This window comes from Suncus etruscus, chromosome 17 (assembly GCF_024139225.1).
Source record: "Suncus etruscus isolate mSunEtr1 chromosome 17, mSunEtr1.pri.cur, whole genome shotgun sequence".
Taxonomy (NCBI): Eukaryota; Metazoa; Chordata; class Mammalia; order Eulipotyphla; family Soricidae; genus Suncus; species Suncus etruscus.
The window spans coordinates 20,165,526-20,192,514 of NC_064864.1; the positions used below are offsets into that span (position 1 = coordinate 20,165,526).

Genomic DNA, 26,989 nt, shown 5'->3' on the forward strand with positions numbered 1-26,989 from the left:
TAAAGTTTTACAATAAATAAAAAAAGACTCTTCCCTGGGAAGAGAAAAATACTTCACAATTTGCATTAGTCTTTCAATGAGTACAAATGAAAAGATAATAGAGTAGAAACATGCTTTTTAGTTATTTATTTTTGGTTAGGCAGCTAGACCTGACAGTGTTCAGTGGCTACTCCCAGTTTTCTGCTCAGGGGCCACATCCAGATGTGCTCAAGGACCATATGTGGTCCAGGGTAAGAACAGGGTCCTCTGCATGCAACACAGGTGCTTTATGTCCTAGGAGATACAGGGTTTCTCCGCCCTTGAAGTATACTGTCTTGGGAATAACTACAGGCTTCGTACATGCTCTTATTCTCTCCCCTAGGGCCTTTTGTGATGCCTGGTAACTTTTTGCTCAGTAGGGAATGACAAAATCAAGCCTCTGTAACTAGAGATTTTGGTATTTTGCACAGATCATAGGATGGAGTCTTTATGGTTCTAGAAGTTCTGTTCCATCACTGTTGTTTTAATCAGTCTTCTGTAGTTGGTGGTCTTGGTTTTTGCACCGATCCTAGGATGAAGCCTAGGATAGAGTCTTCTATTATATTTCCAGAAGTTCTGCTCAGTTGCAGTTGTCTCAGTCAGAGCTCTGGAATTAGATATCTCGGTTTTTGTACAGGTCATAGGCCAAAGCCTAGACTAGGGTCTTTTTTATTGGTCCTGGGATAGGTTCTGCCCAGTTATGGTTGTTAGAATCAGTTAAAAATACAAATTTTTATCTACTTTGCAGTGAGAATCTCATCAAAGAGCACCTGCTCCAACTGAGATGCCACATTATGTGGAACTGGCAAATTGAAGATACTGAAATGCCTGATTTAAAAAACAAGATCTTTCATCAGACAGCCAGTACAATACAGGAATGGGCAAATATGTTGGCATCTACTTCCTCTTCTACTTTTGACAGGCAACCATTCAGAGATAGGTAGAAAGGATCACCTGATGCTCCTGGACTGCCCTCTCCCCTTTATATTGCTTCTTCAGTACCTGCTTGATCTGTCTCAGAATTTCTGAGGAATAAACCAACTTAGAACACATCTGAGAAAAGCAGATCACCATCATGAGGTCAGTGAAATGAAAGCACTTATCGCCCTTGATCTTCATTGTAGTTTGTTTTTTGGGCCACACCCGGTGATGATCAGGGGTTACTCCTGGCTATGCACTCAGAAATTGCTCCTGGCTTAAGGGACCATATGGGACACCAGGGATTGAACCCAGGTCTATCCTAGGCTAGCATGGGCAAGGCAGGTGTCTTACTGTTTGCGCCACTGCTCTGGCCCCTTCATTGTAGTTTAATGAGTGTCATTTGTGGTGCTGATAAATTCCCGAGTTGGCCTTTAGCTTATGGAATGAGAGTGCATTGCTTGGTTTGGGCAGCTTATGTCTGTGGCTATTTCCGGTGTACATTCCCTCAGGTTGCCAGAACTTTCAGAAATCTTTGAGAGACTTGGAGTGGCACAAAGTTTGATTGAATTAGACTCAAGAAAACTATTCCCAGGGGCCGGAGTGATGGTATAGTGGATAGAACACTAGAATTACTTGTGGCTGAACTGGGTTTGACTATCCCATATAATTCCTCAATCCTTGAGTGCAGAGCCAGGAGTAAACCTGAGCAATGTCAGGTGTGGTGGCCTCCCTCTTCCCCCCCCCCCACCTAGCAGTGCTCAGGGGTTACTCCTGGCTGTCTGCTCAGAAATAGCTCCTGGCAGGCACGGGGGACCATATGGGACACCGGGATTTGAACCAACCACCTTTGGTCCTGGATCGGCTGCTTGCAAGGCAAACGCCACTGTGCTATCTCTCCGGGCCCCAATAAAACCATTCTTATGAGCATTAATGTATATTGTGAGTGAAAACCAGCTCACATTGAAGAGAGATTTTTTTTCCCTCTGAAACATTTTATTACTTTAAGTAGGAAATAGGAAACAATTCTTTTGTTTTGTTTTGCTTTGGTTTTGGGTCACACCCGGCAGCACTCAGGGGTTACTCCTGCTCTACACTCAGAAATCGCTCCTGGCAGGCTCTGGGGACCATATGGGATGCCGGTATTCGAACCACTGTCCTGCCCTCTGTACGGCAAACGCCTTACCTTCTTGCTATCTCTCTGGCCCCACATATGGTTCTCTTAACCCCGTCAAGATTGTTTCCTAAGTTCAGAACCAGGAGTAAGCCTGAGGGTTGGGAGTGACCCCAAATTAAGAAAGAAATAGATAAAGAAGTGGAAGGAAGGAAGGAAGGAAGGAAGGAAGGAAGGAAGGAAGGAAGGAAGGAAGGAAGGAAGGAAGGAAGGAAGGAAGGAAGGAAGGAAGGAAGGAAGGAAGGAAGGAAGGAAGGAAGGAGGGAGGGAAGGAAGGAGGGAGGGAGGGAAAGAAGAAAGCAAGAAAAAGAAAAAGAAAGAAAAAGAAGAAAGAAAGAAAGAAAGAAAAAGAGAAAGAAAAAAGAAAAAGAAAAGAAAAAAGAAAAAGAAAGAAAAAAGAGAAAGGAAGGAAGAAAAAGGAAGAAAAAGATAAAGAAAGGATAGAAAAAAGAAGAAAGAAGAAAAAGAAAATAATGGCCTTGATTTGATAGCTTTCTTTTATAAATAAGTTATTCAAAGTAATCTAAGTTGCAACACACACAAATAATAATTCTTCCAAGCTACCCAAACTGTCACAAAGACAAAGTCTACCATTATAACTAGCGACCCACACTAAAATAAAAGTTGCATAACTATTGAACAATCAAGTATTCAAGCGTTCTAATTCAATTACATTCAAGAAGCTATGGAGCAGCTTGCAAGACTTATAAATCAGTGACCATGTTATCAATCAGGAAAATGTTTAAGTCAACTGCATGTTTTACAAAATAAAAACTATGATATATTAAACTATAATTTAGAAGTTTTAAAAGCACTTTATAAATCAAGCCTTGCCTATATATCAACAGTATACAATGCAAGTCAACAGATATTAAAAAGTCATTGAATCAGAAAGGAAGGAAGGAAGGATGGAAGGAAGGAAGAAAAGAAAAGAAAGAAGGAAAGAAAGAAAGAAAGAAAGAAGAAAGAAAGAAAGAAAGAAAGAAAGAAAGAAAGAAAGAAAGAAAGAAAGAAAGAAAGAAAGAAAGAAAGAAAGAAAGAAAGAAAGAAAGAAAGAAAGAAAGAAAGAAAGAAAGAAAGAAAGGAGAATTTCAAATAGGTCCTTATTTAATCTGTGAGGGATACCTAAAAAGAACAGTTGCAGACATTTAAGAATGATATTTAGGATGCTTAAGAAAGTTAAAGAGGAGCTGTGGGGTATTTATAATTCAAATATCTTAGAGTCTATAATTCTTTTTTATCTCAAACTTAAAATAATAGTTCAAAACAGCGTTGAAGTAATAATAAACTGATTTATTTTACTTGAAGACATAACATACCACTTTAACCTATGTTATTATTTTTTCCATTTTCCTTAATTTATTCGAGAGCAAAGAATCAACTATCAATTTTGTACAAAAACATGGTCGTGGGCCCGGAGAGATAGCACAGCGGTGTTTGCCTTGCAAGCAGCCGATCCAGGACCAAAGGTGGTTGGTTCGAATCCCGGTGTCCCATATGGTCCCCCGTGCCTGCCAGGAGCTATTTCTGAGCAGACAGCCAGGAGTAACCCCTGAGCACTGCTGGGTGTGACCCAAAAACCAAAAAAACAAAAAAAAACAAAAAAACAAAAAAACAAAAACATGGTCTTAGAGATGCAGGGATAGATCCTCAGGCCTGCCCCATCGGTGCCCAGCCCATCGCCTCCCCCTTCATTGCTAAAAAAGACCAGAAAGCCCAAATTTTGGAAAGAGCGAGAAAAACAAATTTATTATGAAAATACCAGGGGAGTCTGTCCTCACCAACTCGCCTTCTCTGGCCTGGATATTTGGGGAGCCTGGGGGGGGCCCTCCTTGTCGATGAGAGGGGGAGGTCACAGGCAGGCAGGTTGAATATTTGGCAATCTGTTGGGTTCCCAAGGAGACTTAGGGTCCCAGGAGGGAGTCGAGGAGCTTGTGTGCATTGTGGGGATATCTCCAAATGAGGCGCCTTCATAGGACACCCGAAAATGGCTTATAAAAAGGGAGCTGAGGGTGGCAGAAAAGAATTGTCAGAAAAAAAAAAGTGACTTTCTGGAAAAATCTTTTGTTTTTTCGTTTTGTTCTTCTCTAAAAGGCAAAAAACTACAAACAGCCCAGGACCTGAACTCCCCAAGATGTGGATCCTCCACTGCCCCCTGAAAGCCGGCAGGAGGGGGTCACGGGGAGACAGTTCTTTCAACTGTCACCCTTGGGGGTTGCAGAAGGTTCCATTCGGTAGACAAGGCCTTCGCCCACTGCTGGCCGCTGTGCTGCCAGGGGGAAGGCGAGGCCCTTGGCTAGGCTGTGGCAGACTCTGCTTCTTCCCTTTTAGGACTTTGGTGATGTAGAGGTGCAAGAAATCGCAAGAGAGAACCGTCTGGGCCAGGCCGGCCACCATGGTGACGAGGTCCAAGAAGCCATCCAAGTGGTAGCGCCAGACCCAGGCAGTGGTCCTCAAACTATGGCCCGCGGGCCACATATTGTATTTGTATCTGTTTTGTTTCTTCATTGCAAAATAAGATATATGCAGTGTGATAAGAATTCGTTCATAAGTTTTGTTTTTACTATAGTCAGACCCTCCAATGGTCTGAGGGACAGTGAACTGGCCCCCTGTTTAAAAAGTTTGAGGACCCCTGCGAGTGGAGGATGGAGAAGGCCGGTAGACCCAGAAGGTCCAGGGGATCTCCAGCACAGTGAAGTCGTGATTGCCCAGGAAGGCCACAGGCTGCAGGGACCATGAAGAACTCCACCCGGAACGTGTCATGAATCTGTCCTACGTGGCTTTGAACTTGATGTAAAGCAGCCAAATCGTGGTGAAGGAGCAGAAGGTATCTTCACTTTCATGCAGGTGTTGCAGAGGGAGATGGAGTTGGTGAAGAGGCCCAGGCAGTGGGTGGTGAGGACCACGGTGCACAGGACTGCATGGGGGAAAGATGGGGGGCACACATGGCATGGCGAACAGCCCCTGGTTGGGGTGTGGGTGTGCTGCAGGGGACTCCGGGTACCACCAGGTCCCACAGGCCCGGCCTGTTCTCGAGACCCACAGCCAAGGACAGGCAGCAGGGCGGGAGCTACTTCAGCCCAAGGCTCTGTCCCGGGATCGTCCCCCCAACCCCAACCCTGGGTTCCCTGAGTAGAGAGCACAGAGTCGGGGTGCAGAGCGCGCCCCACTTGGCCTCCTGGCCCCTCCCGCCCCAGCCAGCCTCCTCTGGGAGTCCCCCAGGCTCCTTCCTGGACACCCTTTCACGTCACCAACTGCCTGGCCAGCTCCCAGGGCAGCAGGAGGAACTTCGTTGACTTGGAGGGGCAGGGGGCCCCCCACCCAAGTGTGCACCCCCAAAAGCAGGGGTGGAGGCGGGGTGGGTGTAGCGGGGCCAGCCTGGCCTGTAGGCCAGAATGTCCATGTCTCTGTTTTGGAGAAAGAATTCATTTCTTTGTGAAAGCTTATATTGTAAACGCTACTTATTGAGTAATTTTGTAGCAAATAAAATCCAGACCTTACCTAAAATAAAATACTTAATTTATTTCTATTTGAATAGATTTTGATGGGGTGGTGCTTCCTGTTGTATTAATTTTTTTTAATTTTTTAATAATTTTTATTTTTAATTATGAGAACAAAGATGCAAAGAAAGAGAACAAGGTAAAATTACAGGGGAAGGACAATCACCACATAACATAATTTTCAGAAGAAGTTCCCTTGCTGCTAACTTAACTTTGAACTTTCAGCCAAAGAACATTAAGACAAACAAAATAGAATCCATGTACAATTACTTTGTCCCTCAAGTCCCCAGATTGTAACACATTATAATATTTCTTAATAGCACACAAGGCAATCTAAAGCCATAAAACTTATGTAACTCCTTAAACATTAGAGGCATAGTATTTTTTTTACATTTCCCTGTACATGCATATTAGCTTAAGTTAACCTCAAATTTTAAGTGTTTTTTTTTTTTAAGGATTAGAGTCAAAGGAGCACAGTAAAAACGGTGTTAGAGTGGCAATTGTTGTTTGCATAGGCCCACCAAAATATGAGAGGCATGGAAAGGAATAACCTTGGCTTAAATACAAAGAGACCCTACCCCTGAAGTTTCCTGGCATAAGACCAACTTTAGGCTCCAGGCAAGTTAGATCGTCCAATCCAAGACATTGTCCGTAGTGCCAACACACTTTTCATACAGTCTCTGTTGTTGGTATCATGTTTCTGTATTAAAGATCCTGGAATATGCATATCCTACATAGAAGTCAGGATGTGGAGCGTCTTCTCGTTTCACCTCACCTTTAAAGGGCAATGCAGGAAGCCCTGTCCTGTAAGCAGGTTGTTGTTGTTGTTGTTAAGTCTTCTCAGTGTTAAGGGAAGTCTCTTTTGAGCAGGTCGATGTCTGAGCAGTGGTAGGGTTTTCCGTGGTAGAGGATTGCTTCCAGGTGATGTTATAGACAAACCTGGATGTTTCGTGGATGTCTTCTCTAGATCAGGGGTGAATGAAGAATGCCCATTCTTCTGAGGCCTGTGCCAGGTCATTATGTCAATGTTCAGGGTGTAAGGTCCCTTTGCACTACAAGATTTGTGTATTCCAATCTCTATTAGATAGGATATTATTTGTATGTATAGTATTTTCTCATTTTAATGTGCCTATGCATAAAAGAAGCAATGCCACGTGGCATTATTGGTACATATGGGGGCCATAAGAACAAGTCCAATAATCCCCATGACATGGTTCAATCATAAGCATTAAATTGGGGGACTCTTTCACCAAAATTCCTTATTGAACAGCTCACAAAGAGAAGATAAAAAGTGTTAGAATCGTCACTGTTTAAGAGAATATTTAGTAAGACTTATAGCTGTCAGAGAAACAACACATAAAATATTCAAAAGAAATTCGTGTCCATTTTATGTCTTTTGAAATAGTTGGGGGTTGTTACACACAATGCATGGCTTTGGTCTGTGATTAGGATTGTGCAGTACTGAAGTTAAAAAGAGTAATGTGGGTTAGTGATGTTTGGGGGGGTGAGAGAGTTAAGGAGTAAAAATGAGCTTTGTAGGGGGGTGGGAAAGGGCAGAATACAAAATGGACATTCTGGATACACAAAACATAACAAAGATAGGGAATACTCTTAATACAAGCTACTGACCCCGCGCAGTTTTCCACATGTAGACTGGTCAGAAATTGATAGTGACAAACTTAGTACAACCGAGCAAATCACAGCACACCCCAAGTTAGGACCCACCATTTCTAGCCGCCTGGGCTGCCACCCCAGGAAGGCCTGGAGGCCGGGGGCAGAAGAGGGGACGGCTGGGGGCCTATCAAGGCTCCCAGCGCACCCGTTAGGGAGAAGGCCTTCCACATGGGGTCTCCCCCAACCCCATGCCGGCTAGAGCTAGCTTCCAGCTCGAGAGGATTGAGAGAGAGGCGGAAGCCATGATCTGCCTGCCCTACACCCTGTGCCCTTCCCTCCCTAGAGCTGAGGGAAGGGCGGGGAAAGCTTGGGACCCCATCCAGGAGGGACCCCGACACCCACCTTGTCTGGCCGCCTGGGCTGCCACCCCAGAAGGCCTAGAGGCCAGGGGCAGAAGAGGGGAAGGCTGGGAGCCTACCAAGGCTCCCAGCGCACCCAAGTTAGGGAGAAGGACTTCCACATGGGGTCTCCCTCAACCCCATGCCGACTAGAGCTAGCCTCCAGCTCGAGAGGATCAAGAGCCGAAAGCCTCCTGTTGTATTAATTATTAATTATAAAGTCCTAGCAGAGTGGATGATGAGGCCTTTCTTGCCCAGCCTGGTTCTTGCAACCCCTATGGCCTGGCAGGTCTCTAGGTATCAGGGTGACAGCGAAGAAATGATCCACAGGCAGTCAGATGACGTTTCAGGAGACATCAGCTTTATTACAAGGCCCTAACCACCATATGCATATTTTTCACAAGGCCTCTAAGCTAAGCTTAAGCAGCCTCCTTCAGCTGCCCTCCATCCATCTTGCTGCCTCTGCCTCTCTCTTGCTGCATCTTGTTGAGTCTGCCCTTCCCCACTCCACTTAGGCCACCCTTAAGGACTAACCACAGACCCCTTCCAGCTGTGAGATAGGCAGGAAGTTGAGGGGAGCAATTCAAAGCAGTAATCTGAGGTACAAGGTTCCCAATGATGATTCTCAGCCAAGTTTGGTTCAAGAGCTCAAGGATGGGGCTGGGAAGGTGGCGCTAGAGGTAAGATGTCTGCCTTGCAAGCGCTAGCCAAGGAAGGACCGCGGTTCGATCCCCCGGCGTCCCATATGGTCCCCCCAAGCCAGGGGCGATTTCTGAGCGCATAGCCAGGAGTAACCCCTGAGCGTCAAACGGGTGTGGCCCAAAAACCAAAAAAAAAAAAAAAAAAAAAAAAAGAGCTCAAGGATATAATTCTAGTTTGACCCCAGGGTTTTGGGGATACCTGGGCCATCCTAGTGGTGCTGGAGGTCCCCAGGAATGCAAGGCTTGGGGCACCATGTGGCACCAGGAATCTGATCCAGGTCTGCTGTATAGTAGGCGTGCACCTTAACTGCTGTAGGAACTCCTAACTCCTTAATGAATTCTTTGGGTCAGCAATGATTTTTTACTGCTGGATACCAAAATGCAACAAGGATGTAAGGATGTAAGATGAAGAAAATTTTAGTTTTCCTCTATCTACCTTAGATTTATTGACCGGGACCTATTGGTGAAAATTGACACAAAGTGGACAGAAAAAAAAAAATTTTTTTTTTGGCTACACCAGGCAGTGCTCAGGGATTACTCCTGGCTCTGTGCTCAGAAATAACTCCTGGCAGGCTCGGGGGACTATGTGGGATGCTGAGAATCAAACCCCCATTTGTCCCAGGTTGGCAATATGCAGAGCAAGCGCCCTATTGCTGTGCTATCGCTCAGGCCTGGGTCAGAAATTTCTTAAGACAGACATTAAACAGACTTAGCTATGAGAATATGGAGGGGTGAGTAACCCAAAGGGTTTGATCATAAGTCACATTTAAATAATGAATAATACAATTTAAGAAGGTGATAAGTTGAAAGGAAAGAACTGTATTTCTAGAGTTATAAATTGTAGAAAGGTTAAAAAATGGGGGGAAATGAACAAACCAAATTAATAAGTAAGCCAATAAATGAGTAAATCAAATTAATAAGGTTTGTCATGTAAACTCCTCCCGGAAGTGCCTGGACTAATGAAGGACATCTCAGGTGATTCATTTCTGTCCTTCCTGGTAGAGAAAGAGAAGGAGGGCACATGCCTATCCTGCTTTGAAACATGGGAAGGCCAGGGAAAATTAAAAAAAAAAAAACATGCCTACTTCTCAGATTCCTTCAACTCAAAAATAATCAACATGCCCAAATGGCATGTTTGGGGATGGCATGCACTGCTTCCCCTCAGCAAACAAAGCAGCTATTTCTCTCAGAGATAGAACAAGTGAGAGACAAGATAGTTAGACTAGTTTCCTTCTCAATTAAAGGTGAATTTTCTACATGAAGAAGCTAGAAGTTTCACTTATTGTCATATTCTCCCCAGCAGTTCTATTTTATTTGAGGCACTATTTTAATATATGAAGCCATGTAGGTTTTTGTTGTTGTTGTTGTTGTTGTTTTTGGGGGGGCCACACCTGGCAACGCTCAGGAGTTACTCTTGGCTCTGCAGTCAGAAATCGCTCCTGGCAGGCTGGGGGTGGGGGGTATATGGGATGCCGAGAATTGAACTAGGATCGGCCTGGTTGACCACATCATGTAAGGCAAATGCCCTCTTGCTGTGCTATTTCTTTGGCTCCCACAATGTATCTTTAAAATGTGAAATAAGCGATCAAGTATTGCTGTTTTTTTATTTATTTATTTATTTATTTATTTATTTTTTTTTTTTTGGTTTTTGGGCCACACCCGGTAACGCTCAGGGGTTACTCCTGGCTATGCGCTCAGAAGTTGCTCCTGGCTTGGGGGACCATATGGGACGCCGGGGGATCGAACCGCGGTCCGTCCAAGGCTACCGCAAGCAAGGCAGGCGCACCTTACCTTTAGCGCCACCGCCCGGCCCTGCTGTTTTTTTATTTATGTTGGGGAGAATATATTATTTTCCTACTGAGCTATGAAAAATGGTCCCAAATTTGGAGCTTAAAATCCACATTTTATATCCTAAAGTTGAAATCTGATATGAGTTTTAATGAACCAAAATCAAGGTGTTGGTTCAGTCACATTCTCTCTAGAGCAAAGAGTTTCCTAATTGAAAAACATGTTTAAGCTTCTGGAAGTTGCCAGAAATCTTGGTGGGGACCCCTAACCATGTGACATAAAGTTTTGCCAAAATTTACAGAAATATTGGGCAGGGCTTTGAACTCAACAGAAATTCTAAAGGACTTGGGGTGAGTAAAATGTGAGATATTAAAGGGCAGGCATCCGAGTTACATGTAAACAATCACCCCAATTTTCTTATCACAAAAATAGGACATCTATTAGATTTAACAAAAGACAATAACTAAAAGTGTATGTTTTTTAGGGGGGGGGTTTCACACCCGGCATCGCTCTGGGGTTACTCTTGGCTCTATGCTCAGAAATCACTCCTGGCAGGCTCAGGGGACCATATGGGATGCCAGGATTCGAACCACCGTCCTTCCGCATGCAAGAAAAACACCTTACCTCCATGCTATCTCTCCAGCCCCAAACTGTGTGTTTTAAAAGAGATTTTGTGTGGTGCTAAGATAATCCTCACTGTTGTAGATGGGGAAGGAGAGTTGGTAGTTGGTGTTCTGGTGATTCTTGAAATACTGTAGCTTAGCAGGCCCCTTAGTGTCTCACTTAGTGACTTTGGAGAAGTGGGGAGAAAGTGGCCTTGAGATGGGGAGAACGTTGTTATCTTCTTGGTGGACCCACCTCAGTCACCCGGAGAGATCCTAATTGGCAAAGCACCTATCTTGTATGGACACTAGCATCTCACCAGCCCCTCTGAGCAGCTGCCAACTCATATCGAGATCCAAATGACCATTCTGGCATGGAAGCAAGTCCCTGCTACTAGAGTTCTTTGGGAGCTGTGGTCTTGTTTGTTTGTTTGTTTTTGTTTTGGGGTCACACAGGCAGCACTCAGGAGTTATTCATGGCTCTACGCACAGGAATTGCTCCTGGCAGGCTTGAGGGGGACCATATGGGGTGCCGGGATTCGAACCACTAACCACCTGCAGGCAAGGCAAACGTCTTGCCTCCATGGTATCTCTCCAGCCTTTGTGGTGTTAAGGTCTTAATGTAAAAATGCCTAGATTGTCTTTACTAAGTGTAATATAGAAAAGCTTGGTACTGTCAGATAAAAGTAATTCTAGCAATTTGTTTTCTAATTGGGAAAAAATAAAAAAAAATAAAAGTTTTAAGTATTTGTATAAAGTGCAGACCTTTTAAAATTGAGTTTTGGGGGGCCACAAATAGTGATGCTCAGGGGTTACTCCTGGCTGTGCGCTCAGAAACCGCTCCTGGCTAAGGGGACCATATGGGATGCTGGGGGATAGAACTGCGGTCCGTCCTAGGTTAGCAAGGCAAAGGCCTTACCGCTTGTGCCACTGCTCCCAGAGCAGGAATATTTTTGAGCACAGTTGGGTGCGGCCCAAAAAACAATGTCAATAGAAATCTCTCAGGATATTATTACTCTTTCAAAATTGAAAGCACAGGATCAGAGAGATAGCATAGTGGGTAAGATGCTGTTTTACATGCAACCCACTGGGTATTATCCCTACCACACATAGGATCGGTCCCGAATTCTGCCATGAGTAAGCTGTGAGCACCACTGGGTGTGGCACCGACAGTGCAATTCCCTGGGGCCCATCACTGGTCTCTGGGCAACCCATCATTTGCTGTCAACCTGCAATTTCAGATTCATTTAGACAATCTATTTCAACTGACTCACCTTAGATATGTCTTAGACTTTTGTTTTTCTTTCTCTGTTATTAATTTCACTTTCTACTTCCTCTTCCACTTTTGACAGGCAACCATTCAGAGATGGGTAGAAAGGATCACCTGATGCTCCTCTCCCCTTTATATTGCTCCTTCAGTATCTGCTTGACCTGTCCCAGAATTTCTGAGGAAGAAACCATTTTGGAACACATTTGTCTAAGAGAAGCAGATCACCGTCATGAGGTCAATGAAACGAAAGCGCTTATTACCCTTCATCTTCATTGTAGTTTGTTTGTTTGTTTGGTTGGTTGGTTTTTGGGCTATATGGCTATACCTGGTGAAGTCCAGGGGTTACTCCTGGCTTGGCGCTCAGAAATCGCTCCTGGCTTGAGGGACCATATAGGATGCCAGGGGATGGAACCTTGGTCCGACCTAGGCTAGCTCGGGTAAGGCAGATGCCTTACCACTTTCGGCCCCTTCATTGCAGTTTGATGAGTGTCATTTGTGGTGCTTATAAATTCCTGAGTTGGCCTTTAGCTTATGGAATGAGAGTGCATTGCTTGGTTTGGGCAGCTTATGTCTGTGGCTATTTCTGGTGCACATCCCTCAGGTTGCCAGAACTTTCAGAAATCTTTTTGTTTGTTTGTTTGTTTTTTTGGGTTTTTTTTTGTTTGTTTTTGGGCCACACCCAGTGGTGCTCAGGGGTTACTCCTGGCTGTCTGCTCAGAAATAGCTCCTGGCAGCACGGGGGACCATATGGAACACCGGGATTTGAACCAATCACCTTTGGTCCTGGATCGGCTGCTTGCAAGGCAAACGCCGCTGTGCTATCTCTCCGGGCCCTTGTTTGTTTTGTTTGTTTGTTTGTTTGTTTTGGGGCCACTCCCGGCGGTGCTCAGGGGTTACTCCTGGCTGTCTGCTCAGAAATAGCTCCTAACAGGCACGGGGGACCATGTGGGACACCGGAATTCGAACCAACCACCTTTGGTTCTGGATCAGCTGCTTGCAAGGCAAACGCCACTGTGCTATCTCTCGGGGCCCTAGAAATCTTTGAGAGACTTGGAGGAGTGGCACAAAGTTTGATTGATTGAATTAGACTCAAGAAAACTATTCCCAGGGGCCGGAGTGATGGTATAGTGGTAGAACACTTGAATTGCTTGTGGCTGAACTGGGTTTGACTATCCATAAATTCCTCAATCCTTGAGTGCGGAGCCAGGAGTAAACCTGAGCAATGTCAGGTGTGGTGGCCTCACCCTTCCCCCAAAATAAAACCATTCTGATGGGCATTAATGTTTATTGAGAGTGCAAACCAGCTCACAGTGAGGAGAGATTCCTCCCCCCTTAACCATTTTATTACTTTAAGTAGGAAATAGGAGGAAAAAGTTCTTGTTTTTTTGTTTTGTTTTGTTATTGGGTCACACCCGGTAGCGCTCAGGGGTTACTCCTGGCTCTACACTCAGAAATCACCCCCAGCAGGCTTGGGGGACCATATGGGATTCGAACCACTGTCCTTCTGCATGCAAGGCAAGCGTGCTATCTCTCTGGCCCTAGGAAACATTTGTACAAAGGGCCATTTTACCTACTTTTTTTTTGTTTTGTTTTGTTTATTTTGTTTTTGCCTTTGGCCCATACTATTCAGAGCTCAGGATTTATTCCTGTCTTGTGCTTAGTCTATGCATGCAGATGCTAGTCCCTCTGAGAAAACGCTCAATATATGCACAGAACAAATATTAGACTAGATATCTGGGCACCAAATTACCCAAAAATTGCATACGAGCTGCAGTGCTTGGCAGATTTACATCACAGTAACCGTATTTATTTTTTTCATAACGAGTCCAATACTTCTCTGGAGCAAATTCTTCTTCAGCTGAAATGCCACTTCACATGGAACTTATTTAAGGAAAAAGGCATCCCAAAGGATCTGGAAGAGAGAGTGAATGAGCAGATTAAATCTTTAAACCCCGAGTTCAGAGGCAAAATGTACAACATGCTGGCCTACACTTAGATGGTCAGAACGAGGCCACCCTGGAATGCCTGAAGCAAGCTGAAGAGTCCACCCGGCAAGAGCACTCTGACCAAGCAGAGGTCAGAAACCTGGTCACCTGGGGGAACTACTCCTGGGTCTACTATCACTTGGGCCAACTCCCAGAAGCTCAGGCTTACGTGGACAAGGTGAAACAGGTGTGTGAGAAGTTTGTTAACCCCTATAGCATTGAATGCCCTCAGCTGGACAGTGAGAAAGAATGGACATGGTTTAATAGTGGATATAACCAAACTGAAAGGGCAATGGTATGCTTTGAGAAGATTCTGGAAAAGCACCCAAATGACCTGAATCTACTTGTGGACTGTCCATTATGACTTATCCCCTAATTGACAAACCAGTATCTGTGAATGTCATTGATCTTCTGCACCAAGCCATTGAACTGAATCCTGATAAGGAGAATATTAAAGTTGCTTTAAAACTGCAAAGCAGGAAAGGAGGTGAAAGAGCTAAGTTGGAGTTACGTAAGTTTTATGGCTTTAGATTGCCTTGTGTACTGTTAAGAAATATTATAATGTGTTACAATCTGGAGACTTGAGGGACAAAGTAATTGTACATGGATTCTGTCTTATTTATCTTAATGTTCTTTGGCTGAAATTTCAAAGTTAAGATATCAGCAAGGGGACTTCTGAGAATTATGTTATGGGTGATTGTCCTTCCACTGTAACTTTACCTTGTCCTCTTTCTTTGCACCCTTGTTCTCATAATTAAAAATTAATATTAAAAAAAAAAGAAAGAGCTAAGTTGAAGAGGCCCCAAAGGAATCTCCAAAGACCCCTGAAATACCTCAAGCTGCAGCAAAACTACAAAGCAGGAAAGAAGGTGAAAGAGCTTAGTTGAAGAGACCCCAAAGGAAGCTCCAAAGACCCCTGAAATGCCTCAAGCTGCAGCAAAGTTTTGTGAAAGGAAAGAAGACCCCGTGAAGACTTTGCAACACACCCCAAACAAGGCCCAGGAGCATTTTCGTATTGGATTCAAATACCAGGGAGAAGTCCTCCAGATGACAAAGCGGCCAATGTTTGGGAATAGAGATGACTTAAATGAATTAATTCAAAAAGCTATAGATCATTTAAAGAAAACTCACGAGCTGGATGAAGATCTTCCCTGTGTCTGCCTCTACCTTGGTGAACTCTACTCAGAAGCAGGTCAGTCCACCAAAGCAGAAAATTACTTCCAAGAAGAACAAAGAAAAGCACTGACTCCTGTAGCCAAAGAAAGATTCCACCTGCATTATGACAATGTTCTACTGAGGAACAAGGAGTATGAAAAGGCCATCCACCATTTTATGGAAGGTATGAAAATACAACACAGCTCGAAGGAGAAAGACAGGATAAAAATCCAGTTGGAAAAAATAGCCCACTCAAGGCTTTCTAAAGATAGAGCAGACCCAAAGGGTTTGCATATTAGGCTGATTCTCTATGGAGAAGCATAGAACAATGCAGCCAGTGGCTGAGAGCACAGAGTAAGCAGTCTAGGGTTGACAAAAGCCTCATTCTTTTAGCATCTCCAGCTGAGAAATAAGAATTTGGGATTATTCTCACACTATACATAGAAATAATGATGTGGTTTGATGTAGGTACTCTCACTTTGTAGAAGTCATACATGTCAACATGTACATATGTTTATATAGTGCACCTAAAGTTAAATAAATTTGAATATAGGAGGCCATTTTTATGAAGAGATTAATATATAAAACATAAGTTTTTTGAGTTTTAATATCTGCTATAGCAACAGTTTTTAATATTAATTTCTGTTTTCAAAGTGTTTTGTTGGTGGTGGCTTTGGAGGTGAAACATTGAATGCCCCAAATCCTGTTATTTAAAGCTTTGTATATCACAGTGTCTAAATAAAAAAAGATATGTTGAAATTTTGCTATCGGTATATATGCATAGTAGGTATTCCTGAAAAATGCATTAGCAAACTAATACTAATAGAAAGTGATACATTGGGCCAGAGAGCTAACATAGTGGGTAAGGTGCTTGCCCTGTATGCAGCAGATCTGGGTTTAGTCCCTGGCACTCTTTAGGTCTCCTAAGCACAGAGCCCTCCGTAGTAAGCCCTGACAGCAGCTAGGTGTGTTATGAAAACAAACCAAAATTTATATTTAAAAAATGGGCTTCTAACAAAAAATAACAAGGAACAAGATAGCCCTTATATATATAGCCCTTTATAAATATAAACTGCATCAAGATGATATAATATACATTAATATAATAGTATGCACCAAATATAGGATCAAAAATACATAAAATAATTATAAAGAACACAATTATTGACCCCAACACTAATTTTTTTTTGACATGATACGATTTATTTTCTCAACCATATCCCAACTTTTCCACCTGAGGCTCCACCTCTGTATTACAGAGTGGCCACTCTGTATTACAGAGTGGCCACCCCCACCCCCAGATGTTCAGCTCTTGGGAGATGAAGTCAGAACGCTGTGTGTGAAAGGTCAAGGTTGTCACCTAAAACCAGCTCAGCCCCCATACAGGGTGAAATGGGCAATGCCCCCTCTGCATCAGCAATCTGACAGTTTCTTGAGTTAAGTCACGATTCATGGGTAGTGAAGCCGGACTTCAGATTCCACTGGATCCTAGGGAAGGGGATCCAGCAGGAGACAGACAGGCACAAGTGTCCCACTGGATCAGGGTCCTGACGCCCTTGCCAAAGCTCGGGCTCCCCATACAGGGTTAAATGGGCCATGCCCCCTCTGCATCAGCAATCCGACAGTTTCTTGAGTTAAGTCACAATTCATGGTAGTGAAGCCGGACTTCAGATTCCACTGGATCCTGGGGAAGGGGAATCCAGCAGGAGACAGACGGGCACAAGTGTCCCACTGGATCAGGGTCCTGACGCCCTTGCCAAAGCTCGGGCTCCCCATACAGGGTGAAATGGGCAATGCCCCCTCTGCATCAGCAATCCGACAGTTTCTTGAGTTAAGTCACGATTCATGGGTAGTGAAGCCGGACTTCAGATTCCACTGGATCCTGGGGAAGGGGAATCCAGCAGAAAACAGACGGGCACAAGTGTCCCACTGGATTAGGGTCCTGACGCCCTTGCCAAAGCTCGGGCTCGAGCAGCTTTGGCCTCATCCTCCAGGTCATCCAGGAAGCGCTCCTGGGATACTGAATAGAAGGTGTAACCATAAATGGCTAACATGTTGTGTGATTGTTGTAATAATGTTTTTGCCTGTCATCCCACCTGGATCTTCCAGGTGGGGGTGATTAAGGAAACAAATAAATAGCTTGTTGGGGAGGCATAGGGAGCTCTTTTGCCAGAACTGACGGCTTGTTCAGTTTGCTTTTTGGAGCTGGCTGCAACTGACAAAAGACTTTCTTTGCTGAACCTTTGGTCCCCTAATCTTTTGCATTCGTTGATTATTCACGTCGGATATTATTATCAAAGTCTCCCCCAAAAGGGGGGACAGAAGAATGGGATTCAATTTATCTTTTTGGGAATCATTCTTTGACTTGGAGACCATCAACAAGGGGTTTGACCTCCCCCCTCATTTGGCGCCCGGAACAGGTGAATCTGGACCCTCTGGAACTGTAAGTGACATGTTTTATTGGAAATTACCTCTGGAGACCCTTGGCTGGTTATTATGGATACTCACGCTCACTATGCCATCTGTTATTAAATACATCGGTTTGGCATTACTCAAGTGCATTACTCTGCTTGGATATAAACCACTTGGTTTGATACTAGTAAATATCATTGTCGTTGATGGTTGCTGCTTACAATTCAATCAAATATTTCTACTCCAATATTTGCATTGCTTGAATGGTCTCCATTAGTCATAGTTTGTGGAATTTCTGTGTTGGCTAATATGACTACCATATGCATAGGCATTAGCTGGTGGGTAGGAAATAGACAATGTGGAAATTGTAAAGTGATGACTAGTATGGACAATAAAAAAATTTTTCCTACAAAAATTCAGACTAAGATACAGGCTGATAAATCTGACACTGGCAGCAAAAAAATTGCCGGTAAAAAATCAACTCGGACACGTAATTTAGATACTCATAATCCAAATCAAGATCTTGACACTGATGATCAGCCTCCAGTGCTAAGTCCACAAGGGAGTCCTGATTCTGTTCACAATATGGACTCACATGTTAGTGCCAACTCAGACAATGAACCACATTCTAGTATCCCACACCTCAGAAATCAGAGTCCTGTGCAAGGTACTTCTGCTAATCCGGCCTCAACTCCATTTCAAACAGTATATGTTTCAAGTTATGAACCTCTCGAAATGGAGGATGTGGAACGGTTTAAGAAATCATGTAGGGCCGGGCGGTGGCGCTGGAGGTAAGGTGCCTGCCTTGCCTGCGCTAGCCTAGGACGGACCGTGGTTCGATCCCCCGGCGTCCCATATGGTCCCCCAAGAAGCCAGGAGCAACTTCTGAGCGCATAGCCAGGAGTAACCCCTGAGCGTCACAGGGTGTGGCCCAAAAACCAAAAAAAAAAAAAAAAAGAAATCATGTAAAGAATTTGGGGCTACCTCTCCATATTGTCAGGAGGTACTAAGCATGTGGTGTCGAAAATCAATTTGGACTCTGCATGACTTTAAAAAACTTGCTGAAATATGCCTGCCATCTAAACAGCGAACTGAATGGGAAATGTTATATGCAGAGGGTGTGAAATCCAAACTATATAGTCCAGATGGAACCAAAAAACGAGTGGCAGGGGTTAATCTCTCATATGAATTATTAATGGGAGAAAATCAATATTCAGATATACAGACACAAGCAGCTTTACCGAAGGAAATCTCAAAAATAATTAAAGACATTGCATTATCTGCATGGGAAAGAATTGATACTAACAGTACTGGTGAGGGAACCTTTTTAAGAATCATCCAAGGTCCCCAAGAGCCTTATGTAGAATTTGTGGCTAAACTCAAAGATGCTTTAAAAATACAAGTTAAAAATGATGAGGTGAGGAAATTTCTAGAAAAATGTTTGGCTTATCATAATGCTAATTCAGCTTGCAAATTGGTATTGGCTCCATTGCAGGAAAAAGCTGATTTAAATGAATTTTTATATGCCTGTAGGAATGTTTATGATATACCCCATTCATTAGCAAATTCAGATCAGGTGCAAACCTTTGCAATTACTAAAGGAAATATACCTCTTTACCAAAGGGGACAAAAAGTTGCCCGAAAACCAGGTCTTTGCCCAAAATGTAATAAGGGTTACCACTGGGCGAAAGACTGTAGATCTGGAAATCCCCATAATAATAACATAGGAAGAGGTTTTAATACAAACCCTAGGAGACAATTTGCCTGTTACCATTGTGGAAAACAAGGGCATATTAAAAGAAATTGCCGTCTTTTGTTAAATTCAGTTCCTCCAGGATCTACAATTAAAAAACAGGGAAACTCCTACAGGGCCAATCCCCAGGCCCTTACAAATCAGGGGCAAAGTCATCAAACCATAATTCTCCCCAGCCCAGCCCAAGAAGATTAATCTCAATTAATGAATTAACACATGCCACTGTGGGCAGTGCTGGGCTTGATATAACTTGCCCAGTGAACATTACAATTTACCCAGGAGAATGCCCTTATATGTTACACACAGGCATAGTGGGACCACCACCCCTAGATACAATGGGTTTGATTCTGGGCAGAAGTTCCCTTAATGTAAAAGGTATATCAGTAACCACAGGTGTTATTGATTCAGATTCAAAGGGAGAAATTATTGTAGTTATCAATGTGCCAGTTACTTGGACTTTCAAAAAAGGGGAGACGATTGCCCAAATAGTAATAATACCTTATGTTAAATTTGGGACTTCAGATAAGATAAGAACTGGAGGTTTTGGAAGCACAGATCCAGGGGCTGCCAAAAACCCATTAGTGGCTCTGATTACTAAATGTAAAGATGAAAATCCAATGATTAAACTTAATATAGAAGGGCAATTCTTCAATGGAATGATAGACACAGGTGCTCAGGTCACTGTAATTTCTGATAAAGAATGGCCAAAAAATTGGTCTTTGCAAGAAATTCCATATTCGTTAAAAGGAATAGGAGGCCTGAGTTCTTGCTTGTTAAGCACAAGAACCATGGTATTTTATGGCCCAGAAAATCAAAAGGCTATTATTAGACCTCATGTGGGCCCATTCTCACCATCCCTATGGGGCCGTGATTTGCATAAACAATGGAAGGCAGAATTCCATATTCCATTAGCTCAAGGTGAGCCTGAACCTTCTTCTGAATTAAAAACCCAAAATTTTGGTAGGGGCCACTGCCAGAAAAACCCCAGCACCAATAAAAATAAAATGGAAATCTGATGAACCAATTTGGATAGGCCAGTGGCCCCTTAAAACTGATAAATTAAAGGTGCTGACAGAATTAGTGGAAGAACAGCTAAAATTAGGACATATTGAGCCTTTGTTTTCTCAATGGAATTCACCTGTATTTACCATAAAAAAGAAATCTGGTAAATGGAGATTGTTAATGGATCTGAGAGCTGTGAATTTATCTATGGTACCTATGGGAAAATTACAGACAGGTTTACCATCACCTGTAGTAATCCCTAAGGAATGGCCACTAATTATAATTGACCTAAAAGACTGTTTCTATCATATTCCTATTCACCCAGATGATAAACACCGTTTTGCATTCTCAGTTCCTTCTATTAATAATACTCACCCTTGCAGGCGTTTTCAGTGGACTGTTCTCCCTCAGGGCATGCTAAATTCACCAACTATGTGTCAATATTTTGTGGACAAAATCTTGAGCCCTGCTCGTGAAAGATTTCCCCAAGCTATAATTTATCATTACACCGATGATATTTTAATTACAATGAATAATGAAACAGATTTACAGAAATTATATGCTTATGTGATCAATTGTTTGCAAATGGCAGGACTGAAAATAGCTTTAGAAAAAATACAGACCATGCCACCATATCAATACTTGGGCTTTATTTTGGACAGAACATCAATACGTCCACAAAAAATTTCCATAAAAAAAGAGAACCTTAAAACGCTTAATGACTTTCAGAAACTTTTGGGTGATGTAAATTGGCTCCGCCCAGCACTAGGAATCTCAAATGCAGAGCTGTTTAATCTGTTTAAAACTTTGGAAGGTAATCCTGCATTAGATAGTCCCAGAAATTTAACACAAGCTGCTAAAAATGAATTGGACATTTTCTTGAACAGACTGCAAAAATCATTTCTCTTAAGATTTATCCCTGGAGAGAAGGTATTTTTATTAATTTTTCCTACAAAAGAAACACCTACTGCGGCTTTAATGCAACAGGCTGGTCCTTTGGAATGGGTGTATTTACATAACAAACAGCCTCAGTCTGTGATATCTTACCTGCAACTAATCTCAGAATTGATTATTAAAGCAAGACTCAGATCAATATCTTTGTTAGGTTTTGATCCAGATATAATAGTATTGCCAATACCAAAAAAGGAAATTGAATTAATATTGCCTCTTAATGAATCTCTACAAAGGGCTCTCTCAGATTTTACAGGAGAGATTTCTTCTCATTATCCAAAAGGAAAGACCTGGGACTTTTTGAAAAAGACTCAGTTTGTTATCTCTTCAATTGTGAGGGATTCTCCTATTCCCAATGCAAAAGTTTTCTATGTAGATGGATCAAGCGGGGGACGGGGCGGAATAACCGGAGAAAATATGAATATAACGATAGAAACCAAATATAAGTCTGCACAGAAAGTTGAATTAGCAACGTTAATTTATCTATTAGAAAATTTATCTGAAGCCATGAATGTTGTTTCTGATTCTTTATATGTTGTAAATTTATGCCCGGTGATAGCCACTGCCTCCCTCAATTCTCATAGTCCTATTATACAGAATTTATTAAAAAAGTTACAACACATTATTCAAAAAAGAACTGAACCTATCTTCATCACACATATTAGAGCTCATTCAGGCCTTCCAGGGCCAATGGCTCAAGGAAATAAAACTGCAGATTTGTTGGCAATGCCTATATTTAAATCACCTGTAGAGGAACATTCAGCCTTACACACAAATGCTCGTCGTTTACATGTAAATTATCAAATTCCATGGAGGCAAGCGAGAGAAATTATAAAAAGATGTAACATATGTGCACCGCTAGCACAAAAGACTCATATAGCAGGAGCAAATCCAAGAGGCTTGCAGTCTAACGAATTGTGGCAAATGGATGTATCTCAAACAGACTTATTTCCCAAAAAACCATACCTTCATGTGGTATTGGATACATATTCTCGATTTATTTGGGCAATTCCTATGTCTTCCCAAAAATCTAAGGCAGTTTGCAGTTTTCTTTTACAATGTTTCTCTGTTACGGGTATTCCGTATTCTATTAAGACTGATAATGGACCTTCTTATATAAGTAAAACTTTTGAATTTTTTTGTAATGAATGGCAGATAAAACATCTTAAAGGAATTCCCCACAATTGTCAAGGACAGGCAATTGTGGAAAGAGCCCATAGAACTCTGAAAACTCAATTGCAAAAGAATAGAAAAAGAGGTTTAATGCCAACGGAGCTGTTATCTTTGACTCTCTTTACACTAAATTATCTAAATTTACCTCAGGGAGAGAGCTATACAGCAGGGGAAAAACATTTTAAAGAAGATAATCAGAGACAAGAAACAACAAATATTCCAATTTGGATAAAAGAGGATAAAAAATGGATTGCTGGTTATCTCCTCTTGAGAGGGAGGGGTTATGCTTATGTTTCTACAAATGACAACCCTCCTAAGAAATTTTGGGTCCCCTTGCGTCTCGTTAGAAATTGGACTGGCACTGATGATCAAGGTCAGGTTGCTGGGACTATAGACTTCTCCCCACATCAAGTACAGACTGCTCAAGATATTGACAGTTGTGGTGCTGCTGAGGTGACTGGGAAAGTAAGTGAGGGATTAACTTTCATACCTCATATTCTCAGTGAATCTGACAAAAGTGAAAAATCCTTACAGTTTGGACTACATATAGAAAAACAGAAACCAGGGGCCGGGCTGTGGCGCTAAAGGTAAGGTGCGCCTGCCTTGCTTGCGCTAGCCTTGGACGGACCGCGGTTCGATCCCCCGGTGTCCCATATGGTCCCCCAAGCCAGGAGCAACTTCTGAGCGCATAGCCAGGAGTAACCCCTGAGCGTTACCGGGTGTGGCCCAAAAACCAAAAAAAAAAAAAAAAAAAAAAAAAAAAAAAAAAACAGAAACCTGTTTTCACTGGATTACAAAATTTGGGTAACTCATGTTACATGAATTCAATATTGCAATGCTTGTATAATATTACAGACTTGACTCAGTATTTTTATCAAGATCATTATAAAAAAGATATTAACAGAGAAAATCCAAAGGGACATAAAGGTAAATTAGCAGATGAATTTGGTCATCTTATCAAAATCATGGGAAATGGATGCCATAAGTATTTCAATCCTGAAAGCTTCAAAACAACAATAAGTTTACTCAATGACCAATTTGCTGGACACAACCAACAGGATCCTCACGAATTATTAATGTTTCTTATAGAAGGATTACATCAAGATTTGCTTAAAAATTCAATAACAGATAAAACTGTACACTTTATAGAAAATGATAAATATGAACAATTTAGAGCTTGCAAATCTATGATCTATGATACCTTTCAAGGACAGTTTAAATCTATACTACAGTGTCTTACATGTTACCAAAAGTCTGAGGTTTATGAAACATTTGTTCAGTTGTTCCTGGCTGTCAAGTCTGCAGATAAATGTACTTTACAGGAATGCCTTGTTGAATTTTTTAAAGAAGATTATTTGAGAGATAACAATAGAATTCACTGTTATAACTGCAACACTAAAAGAGATTTTTCAAAGAAAACATATTTATGGAAAATACCTCCCATATTGATAATTCATTTGAAACGTTTTGCTTTTGATGGAAAACAGATTAAAAAATTATACACTTATGTGGATTTTCCTTTGGAAGACCTCAATTTAGCAGAATTCACTCAAAAAGATAATAACAAGATTGAAAAATATAATTTATCATCAGTATCAAATCATTTTGGTCAAGTTCATTATGGACATTGTACTTCATATTGTAAAATTGCCACAGAACAGTATTGGATCAATTTTGATGATAAGATCAAGAAAATCCCTATTGCATCGGTAAAATCTACAGCAGCATATATCTTGTTTTATATTTCTCAGAGATCTACTATGAAGACTTAATAATCATTTCCTTTATTTGTCGATTATCATTGATGTTTTGCTGGTCATTTTTTAAATATGATTTCTTAATAGGAAAGAATACAATGAATCCCCATTGTGGTTGTTTGTATGATGTATTTATTCCTTAATTTCAGTATTGTTTTAGGTCACTATTAGAAGATTTTGCAATATATTGATGTTACTTAAGACCTATATGAAAGATTCTTAATCATGTTAATGTTGCTTTATGATTGTGTATCGATATATGTTCATTTGGTAACTTTTGACTTTTCATTGTAACATCAGTGTTTAATTGCTCTCAACATAGATTTTGAGATGGAGGTATAATTATAGTTTTGATATAACCATAATTTTGGGTAGACTCTGTTCACAATGCTTATTATTGATGACTGATTATAATATATTTATTGTTTCATATTTGTATTATAGAATTTTATGGTCATGTTGTGTATGAAATTCTTGATTGTCTAGATTTACTCGACTTTGATTTAAAATTTTTTTTCGTTACTATAATTTTTTGTTATTTTGAAATATTTATTTAAACAGTTTTTTCATTATTGTATTTTCAAAGTGTTTTTTGTTGATTCAGTTAAAATTTTTTCTTTGGCTTTATTTTGATTCCTATCTAATAGATATTTTTGGCAATTATAAGTGAGTGTTATTTTCATAATTTTGTATAGTATGTATTTGCATGTTTATAGGTTTTGTAATTTTTGTTTATGGTTTTCTTTTCCTGACACTTTATGCCTTACTTTATTATTTCTCACAATTCATCTTTTCTTCCTAGTTCTTAACATTTTATTTGTAGGAATCTCATCACAATTGTAAGCCTCCTGATATCGAACTGAGGAATACATCATTAACTGTTCCAGTGCTGTGTCCTATATCAAGTTACAACTCGTCTTTCCTGATTCATCAAATGTCTTTGATTGGACTTTTAGGAGTTCTATACTCCTTATTTTTTGAGAGTAACTTTGAACCCGGTAAAAATTTTTTTAACTTATATATTTGTATTTTTTATGATTAAAATCTTTTAAAGTATATTTAATTTATTAGTGTAATTAAATGTTTTTAATTAATTGAAATTAATGTTTTTAATTTTATAGTATTTAATATTTCATTAAAGTTTTGTAATTGTAATTATGTAGTGTTGTATTGTATTGTATATTATTATTGTATTGTATTGTATACTATTATTGTTTGCTTACAAAAAAGGGGGAATTGTTGTGTGATTGTTGTAATAATGTTTTTGCCTGTCATCCCACCTGGATCTTCCAGGTGGGGGTGATTAAGGAAACAAATAAATAGCTTGTTGGGGAGGCATAGGGAGCTCTTTTGCCAGAACTGACGGCTTGTTCAGTTTGCTTTTTGGAGCTGGCTGCAACTGACAAAAGACTTTCTTTGCTGAACCTTTGGTCCCCTAATCTTTTGCATTCGTTGATTATTCACGTCGGATATTATTATCAAAGTCTCCCCCAAAAGGGGGGACAGAAGAATGGGATTCAATTTATCTTTTTGGGAATCATTCTTTGACTTGGAGACCATCAACAAGGGGTTTGACCTCCCCCCACACCAGGGTGCCTATGCCAAAGCCGGTCACAATGTTCCTGGCCTGCCGCTGTGGTAGCTGCTTCTGCCACTGAGCAAGCTGCGCCTGTTGCATAAAATGCAGCTGCTGGGGCATCAACTTGTCCCGATTCGGGTCCATGCGCTGAGCGACAGGGCCCTTTTCACTCTTGACGTCCAAAGGCCGGTCAGCTCTCCACGCCACCATGTTGCCGCTCCTGACCACAACACTATTTTAGAAGGCATTTTATGCCCTACTTATGTGAATGAATGGAGAAGTCAGACTGAAAAGAAAAAAAAAAACAATGAAAAGCAATAGCCTTGGCTGATAAATTAGAGATGGAGTGAGTAGATATTTACAAAGCATTTCCAAGATACTTTATAGAGCAGACATTCTTTTAGGTGCATATGCAATACTACCAATTAGATAGAGCATCTATCTACTGGGACACACAACAAGTGTCAGGGAGATTTTGAGATTGGGAGTAATAGAGAGCATCTTTTCAGACCACAATTGTATAAAAGAAGAAATCAAAAGAAAAAAAAATGAGGAAAGCCCCACAAATATATGCAGACTATGCAACATACTACTGAATAACTAGTAGTGCAACAAGAAGATTAGAAGAGAAACTGGGGGGCCAGAGAGATATCACAGTGGGTATTTGCCTTGCACATGGCTGATCTGGGACAGACCCGGGTTTGATTCCTGGCATCCCATTTGGTCCCCCAAGCCTACCAGAAGCATTTTTCTGAACACAGAGCCAGGAGTAACTATTGAGCACTGCTGGGTCTGGCCCCAAAACAAAAAACAAAAAGAGAGAGAGAGAAACTGAATGAAGACAAATGCTTCTGGCAGGCTCAGGGGACACATGGGGATGCCAGGGATTGAACCTGGGTCAGCAGTATGCAAGGAAAATTCTCTACCCGCTATGCTATGGCTAAAGACTTTATTTGAAGTACTTAAGGGAATGGTAAAGGGTCCTTGTTAACCACCTCAAAAGACCTCAACCCAATGAGACATCTCTTAGAAATGCCAGTATTCAACATTGAGGCCTGTAGGAGAGGAGGCGGGGTGGGTGCAGCGAGGGCCAGCCTGGTTTGGTGGGTGGGGGTCCGGGCCTGGAATTAGGGTGCAGGGGAGGGAAAAGGTGTGCCAGGCCGTGTCTCCACCGAACCCCGAACCCCGATCTCCAGCCCCAGCCCCGGGTTTGAACCCACCCACCCACTCACCCGCGCA

General features: G+C 41.7%; 2 protein-coding genes across 2 annotated transcripts in view; one reads left to right on the top strand and one right to left on the bottom strand.

The window, feature by feature from the left end:
• Positions 1-1,076: 1,076 nt before the first annotated feature.
• LOC125995037 (interferon-induced protein with tetratricopeptide repeats 3-like) overlaps positions 1,077-26,989 on the top strand; it is a 148,804-nt gene continuing 122,891 nt past the window's right edge. The window contains exon 1 of the mRNA XM_049764575.1: positions 1,077-1,098. Coding sequence (XP_049620532.1) covers positions 1,094-1,098 — 5 coding nt within the window. The 5' untranslated portion in view covers positions 1,077-1,093. The remainder of the gene's footprint in view (positions 1,099-26,989) is intronic.
• Positions 16,930-25,960, bottom strand: LOC126033544 (cytochrome c oxidase assembly factor 3 homolog, mitochondrial-like). The gene is made up of 3 exons (XM_049790511.1): positions 25,758-25,960; positions 21,139-21,143; positions 16,930-17,170 (listed from the first exon to the last, which is right to left on the bottom strand). The coding sequence occupies exons 1-3, from the start codon at positions 25,958-25,960 to the stop codon at positions 17,058-17,060; spliced, it is 321 nt and encodes a 106-aa protein (XP_049646468.1). The 3' UTR covers positions 16,930-17,057.

What these genes read in the sequence shown, in the direction of transcription:
- LOC126033544 (XM_049790511.1), bottom strand. Translation starts at nt 25,960, where the DNA reads ATGGTGGCGTGGAGAGCTGACCGGCCTTTGGACGTCAAGAGTGAAAAG.